Source organism: Theropithecus gelada, chromosome 7b (assembly GCF_003255815.1).
Source record: "Theropithecus gelada isolate Dixy chromosome 7b, Tgel_1.0, whole genome shotgun sequence".
NCBI classification, from domain to species: Eukaryota; Metazoa; Chordata; class Mammalia; order Primates; family Cercopithecidae; genus Theropithecus; species Theropithecus gelada.
Genome location: NC_037675.1, coordinates 92090991 through 92098184, shown reverse-complemented (window position 1 = coordinate 92098184; position 7194 = coordinate 92090991). Strand labels below are relative to the sequence as shown.

Genomic DNA, 7194 nt, shown 5'->3' with positions numbered 1-7194 from the left:
CACACACACACACACACACACACACACACACACACACACACACACACCCTGTCATCACCACCACCAAGAGCTCAGTTGCCTTCAAAATTTACTTATATATCTATGTGATATATAAGTGCCTTAAGAAGTTCAAACAAAATATTTCCATTTTTAGGGTTCTTCAAGGCAAAAGAACTTACAAGAATGTTGTCTTTTCTCTCAAATTTACTTCCTCTCAGTATTTCATAAAACTTCCCAACTGATCAATATGAACAGGTTCTTCCAAGATTTGGAAGCATGATGAAAGTAACTGACTGAATTGGCAAGTGTTTTCATAATTGTTTTAAAAGCGCATTTAAAAAGTCAGTCTTTCAAAATTGCTTAAGTATAGAGCATTTGTTCATATTGTCGACTCTCACTGGTTTCTTGATTTGATTTACATTGGACATTAGAAAGTTTCTCCAGCTAATGACATTCATAAGCAGTGTTTCCATCAGCCTTAATAACTATGATATTTTTAGATTAGCTGATAATTGCAAATTTATAGTATTCTTATGAGGTAGAAAAGTTGCTTTGTAAACTATCTGGTGTGAGATCATAGCAGAGAAGGATTTTAAAGTATGTTTTCAAGAGTTCCACTCTTAGATATATACTCCAAATATTAAAAACAGGTGTTCTGCAGTGAGCTATGGGTGATTGCACCACTGCACTCCAGCCGGGGTGACAGCCTGAGACCCTGTTTCAAAACAAACAACACAGGCGTTCAAACAAAAACTTGTACATGGATGCTCATAGCAGCACCATTTATGATAGCCAAAAGGTGGAAGCAATCCACATGTCTAGAACTGATGAATGGATAAGCAACATGTGGTATATCCACGCAATGGAATATCATTCAGCCATAAAAAAGAATGAAGTACTGATACATACACAATGATATGGATGAACCTTGAAAACTTTATGCTAAGTAACAGAAGCTGGTCGCAAAAAGACCCATATCACATACTTTAATTTGTATAAGATGACCAAAATAGGCAAATCCATGGAGCCAGAAAGCATATTGGTTGTTCCCAGAATCTGAGAGGGAGGGGAAGTGGGGAGTGATTGCCTAAAGGATATAGGGTTTCCTTCTGGGGTGATGTTCTGGAATGTTCTGGAACTAGATAGTACTAATGGTTGCACAACATTGTGAGTGTCCCAAATGCCATTGGATTGTGCAGTTTAAAGAAATAAAATGGTGACTTTTATGTTATGTGAATTTCACCACAAGTTTTAAAACACATACACACACACACACATACACACACACAAAGGGCATTTCATGACCAAATTTGTACATAAACATCCAGGTCTTATTTCAGGCCCACTTCCCACCTTTTTCTCCTTTGATTCTGAATTTATTTTATAGTTACCAACAATTTGATGCATTTAAACTACAGGCTAAATGTAGGTTGAGTGTAAAAAGTATGCTAGATATTGGTGATCTTGCTGGTAATCTCATATTTATCATTTTTTTCTGAACTTCATTTGAGCTTTCAGTGGACATAACCAAATGGCCTTCTTAATAGGTAGAGCACTGATGAAGCGATGTCTTTAAAATATGCAATCACATCAAAACCCCATTAAAAAAAAATCTCTCAGGAAGGTTAATACCCTGAGGAGAAATGAGACCTAGCATGAGCTATCTAGTAGTGAACAAGCAAACTGTTTAGGGCAGAAATTTTTACAACTTTAAAATCCCTCCATGGCAAATATATTCAGAAAATGAAATTCCTTGTTCATTTTTTTTTTCTTTTAACATTTATTTCTCAGCTGTAGTGAGTGGAAGTTATTTTTGCCAGTTGAAGTTTCCAGCAAAAGTCATTAGCTTATATGACTGCAATGAGATCAAAATGAAACTATAATGGAAGGCTTAAGAAAACAGTTCAGGAGCTGTTTAGGTCCTGAAAATTGTGTTCTTATGAGATCTTTACAGATTGCTCAGTTGGGGATGATCAGAGTGCATTTAATTTCACATTTTTGTAGACATTTAATGCCAGTGGGTCTTACTTGGGAATGATAAAGAAAGTTTGCCTTTACCCAGTGGTTATCAGAAACCACTCTGTTAGTGATTTGGTTGGATTTAACTTTCCTTGTGGTGTTTTAAGAGATTTCATATGGATGAAAGCTTAGCAAAGCCCTCTTCTGAAACATTTACTTATTTTTTTAAAAAAGGCTCCTTCTCAGAAGATCAGCAGTCTTTGTCTGCATCTTCAAAGAGTGCTGAAACCTGGTGGAAGACCATGCTGGGTTCTGGGGCCTCCTCTGGCTGACCATGGGTAGAGTGAACTACCCTGGGATGCAGTGCTTCTCTTTTCAGAGGAATTTCTAAAAATTACTTATCCTCTTCTTTGTTACTGGAAGATTATAAGCTAAGTGAACTGACATGCATCAGTCAACAAAACACTTCTTAGTACATACCATGCATTCTTTCCCCCCATACATTATATTATACATGGTACTGTTTTAGGCAGTGGAGTTACGGAAGTTTGGGAAAGCTTATTAATCTGCATCTAACTTGGAGAACAGGATCCAGATGTTTCTGGGTTTTCACTGTGCAGAAGGGGATACCCATCCAGCTTTGAAGAAAGGTCTTTCTTGATCGGAACCATGTTCCCACTTTGCCTTCCCTATTGCACAAGGCAGGTGAGAATCTCCGGGCCAGGAGCCCAGGATGTGCTGAGAATAGACACTCAGGTGCTGAGTCCTTGGAGGTGGGACGTACAGGGCCTGCCATTGGTACATTTAAGAAAGAAGATGTCTACAGTAGACACTGGATTTTCAGTGAGGATAATTTTTTCAGGGATAGCATTATCTAAGCTGAGTACAAGCTTTTTGCCAGGTTTGAGGTTTAGCACACATCATTAGTGATGCTAATATCTGCAGCTCACCTGTTATTTATAAGAGCTCTTGGGAAAGGGCTTAGCCAAAAGTTTCAGTTGTTTCAGGTATAAAATATGTGTAGTATTCCAGAGTGTGACTGATGGGGCAGCATTTGAAGTACATGAACCTTTTTTTTTTAAGTGTTCGAACATCTTAGTGAATCATGTTTTCTTTTCTTGTCATAAACTGGTACAATTACCATCGTAAAAGAAAAAATTTTAATTATGAGCCTTGCAGTAGTGCTTAGCACAATGTGATGACATAAATATTTATTGACTGACTGAATGAATGACTAATACAAAATAGATTCATGGCTGTGCTTTTCCTCGTTTATGTTCCCAGACAATAGCCAGGCAGCTGGCAGAGATCTTGTTGCGGGGTATGTGTGAGCAGAGCTACTGGAACCCTCTGGAGGATCCACCATGCCAGTCACCTCTGGACGATCCTCTCCGCAAAGGAGCAAACACAAAAACCTACACTCTCACTCGGAGAGCCCGTGTCTACTCAGGAGAGAAGTATGAAAGCTGATGTCCTCACTTGTAGGCTATGGGATGGGAGGGAAACTTGGGAAAATTCAAGGATGATGAGAAGTAGAAGAGTAGATTTTTTCCCTAAAAGAAAATCAAATGAACAAGTCTCGTTTTCCAGTCTAGTAGAGATTCCTCATTACTTTTTATATCTTCAGCAAGTATCTGTGCACTACCAGGGACATTTTAAGTAGGAGAAAGTTCTCATCTCAGTGCTTGGGTGCCATTTGCAGCCATCACTATTGGTTTTTGGAATTTTCATTCCATTTATTATAAGACCTCAGCATCAGACAGCAATCAGAAATAAAGCTATCTGCAAGCCATCTGACATCTAACATCAGTCTCACCCTTCTAACATTTCTTCAGCATTTCCTTGATCCTTTTGCTTAAAATCTTGTTCTAAATGGAACTAGATGTAAGAAGAAGAATCTAATATTTTCAAGTGATTGGAAGGTGATGTCTCTTTAGAACTTCTTTATCTTTTTTAAGTTTTATATTTGAGACTTGATCACCTTGGAGGAAAATGGGTCAGAGAGTCACTACAGTCTTAGCATGAGCCTTCCCCAGGCCAGAGGAAGCCAGACAGAGGAGGGAGAGACAAGGAGAAGGGCTGGGAGGCTGGAATGGTTGTTGACTCATTCTCAATGCCTCCCATTCAAGTCTTGAATTCCCATCTTCGCCTGTTCTTTTACATTTTTAAATTTTTTAAATTTTTTTTTTTTTTTGAGATGGAGTCTCACTGTGTTGCCCATGCTGGAGTGCAGTGGTGCAATCTGCAACCTCCACCTCCCAGGTTCAAGTGATTCTCCTGCCTCAGCCTCCCAAGTAGCTGAGATTACAGGCACACACCACCACACATGGCTTTTTTTTTTTTTTTTTTTTTTTTTTTGAGACAGAGCCTCACTCTGTCACCAGGCTGGAGTACAGTGGCGTGATCTTGGCTCACTACAACTTCCACTTCCTGGGTTCAAATGATTCCCCTGCCTCAGCCTCCCAAGTAGCTGGAACTACAGGCGCATGCCAACATGCCTGGCTAATTTTTTGTATTTTAGTACAGATGGGGTTTTACCATGTTGGCCAGTATGGTCTCGATCTCCTGACCTTGTGATCTGCCTGCCTTGGCCTCCCAAGGTGCTGGGATTACAGGTGTGAGCCACCACGCTGGGACAATTTTTGCATTTTTTTGGTAGAGACAGGGTTTCACTATGTTGGCCAGGCTGGTCTTGAACTCCTGACCTCAGGTGATCCGCCCACTTTGGCCTCCCAAAGTGTTGGGATTACAGGCATGAGCCACCACCCTGGCCTTTGCCTGTTCTTATAAGGACAAGACATGTTGGCTTTTCAGAATCTCTGTGTGAAGGAAAGGGGAACACACATGAATAAATATTGAAGACCTTTTCCATGTTTTCAAATTAGAAAAACAGCTGAGATGATGAGGTGGCAGCTTCTGAAGTCCCAGAGAAAGCACTAATAGAGATGGCATGACTAGACACTTTCTCCATCTGAAGATCAAGATTTCAAACATCTGAAAATAATTGTACTTTCAGAGGAGTTGGCATTTCTTCAAGGTTGCCATCTCTTAATAATCCTGTTGACCCTTGCATTTCTCTCTCTCGTCACCTTCTTGTTCAAGTTTGTGTTTCTTACATGGATTCAGATGAGTTTGCGTATTCTTAGCTTTTTCCCTAGGCTTATCTTAATTTAGTTTTCATCCCCCTTTTCTACAGCCTTGTTGAACCATGTGAGTTTGCTTAATTCACAATCTGTGTTTACTCTTTAGTCCTTATCTGGATTCATAAAATATCTGTTCTAGCAATTTTCGATGCTCTTATTTTTAAAATGCTGACCCCTCATTATTAACTATTTAGAAGTAGGTTTGGGGTTCATTTTTAAGTGATATTTATATCATAAAAATAGACTCTAGAGTTTTCCCCTGCTTTAGACGCTTCTTAATAACCAAGGTGCCAAGTGTATTAAGGACCTCCTTTCTCACCCTCTTCCCCCAGTCCAGTTTGACACATGGCTGGAACTCTGTGTCTCTTTGGGTGCCATCCAGTGTGGCCTCACCCCTTGAAGGCAGAGAAGCTTACAGTGCTGGCCATTTCTCCATTTCCTGAACCCCTCAGATTTTGTCGCTTTTCTAATGTCACCTTTCCCATGTGTACAAAGAGAATTATAGAAGCAAAATGCAGCTCCAGGAAATACAGTCATTAAAGGGAGCATTCCTATAGTAGCACTGGCTACTGAGTCACAAGTTTCAGTTCACACGTGTCAGCTTTTTAAAAAATTGTTTTTTGAGACATAATTCACATATTATACAATTCGTCCATTGAAAGTGTGCAATTCAGTGGCTTTTAATATACTTGCATAGTTGTGCATCCATCGCCATGACTGGAACATTTTTATTACCCCCAAAATAAACCCAGCACCTCTTAGCTGTCACCCTCCTGTCTCCCAAGCCCCTGAATTTCCATATGAATTTTAGAATTACCTTGTCCATTTCTGGAAAAAAAAAAAAAGGCAGCTGGGATTTTAATAGGAATTGCATTGAATTTGTAGATCAATTTGAGGAATATTTCCATATTAAAAATATTAAGTCTTCTGATCCATGAACATGAGATATCTTTCCATCTATTTAGGTTGTCTTTAATTTTTTTAAACAATGATTTGTATTTTTCAGGATGTAAAGCTTGTATTTCTTTGGTTACGCCTATTCCTAAATGTGTGTGTGTGTGCGCGCGCGTGTGTGTGCGCGCGCGTGTGTGCGTGCATGCACATGTGTGCATGCAAACGTGCGCTATTCTTTTTGATGCTCTTATAAATACAGTTGTTTTCTTAATTTCATTTTTGGATTGTTCATTGCAAGTATATGGAAATACAACAGATTTTGTAAATTGATTTTGTATACTGTAACCTTGCTGAATTTGTTTATTGGTCCTAATAGTTTTTTTGAATTCCTTACAATTTTCTACATCAAGATTGTGTCATCTATTAATACTAATATAGATGGTTTTATTTTTTCCTTTCTAACCTAGATGCATTTTATTTTATTTTCTTCCTTAACTGCCCTGGCTAGAACTTCCAGTACAATGTTGAATAGAAGTGGCAAGCATGGATGTCCTTGTCTCATTCCTGATCTCAGGCAGGGGAAATTATCTAGTCTTTTACAGAGTATGTTGTTTTCTATGGGCTTTTGTAGATGCCCTTCATCAGGTTAAGAAAAGGGCTTCCTATTTCTAGTTTGTTATTTTTATTATTAATGGGTGTTGAATTTTGTCAACTGCTTTTTCTGCATCAATTGAAATGATAATGTGGGTTTTGTCCTTTATTCTAATGCTGTGGTGTATCATATTAATTTATTTTCACACATTAAGCCAACCTGCATCCCTGTCCAAGTCATGGTGTATGCTCCTTTTTATTATTGCTGGGTTCTATTTGCTGATATTTTGTTAAAGATTTTTACATCTATATTTATAAAAGATACTATTCTGCAGTTTTCTTATGATGTTTTTGTCTGGTTTTGTTATTAAAGTAATATTGGCCTCATAAAATGAGTTGGAGACTATTCCCTCCTCTTCTTTTTGAAAGAGTTTGTGGGGAATTGGTATTAATCCTTTAAATATTTGGTAGACTTCACCAGTGAAGCCATCTGGACCTAGGCTTTCTTTGTAGGAAGTTTGTTTTTTTTTTTTAAATACTAATTCAGTCTCTTTACTTATTATGGGTCTATTTGTATTTTCTATTTCTTCTTGAATCAGTTTGATTA

At 38.3% G+C, this 7194-nt stretch overlaps 1 protein-coding gene across 3 annotated transcripts in view; it reads left to right on the top strand.

The window, feature by feature from the left end:
• Positions 1-7194, top strand: part of TTC7B (tetratricopeptide repeat domain 7B) — a 274767-nt gene that overhangs the window by 119167 nt on the left and 148406 nt on the right. For all 3 annotated transcript variants that reach the window (XM_025392642.1, XM_025392641.1, XM_025392640.1), the window contains exon 7: positions 3244-3416. In XM_025392642.1, coding sequence (XP_025248427.1) covers positions 3244-3416 — 173 coding nt within the window. The remainder of the gene's footprint in view (positions 1-3243; positions 3417-7194) is intronic.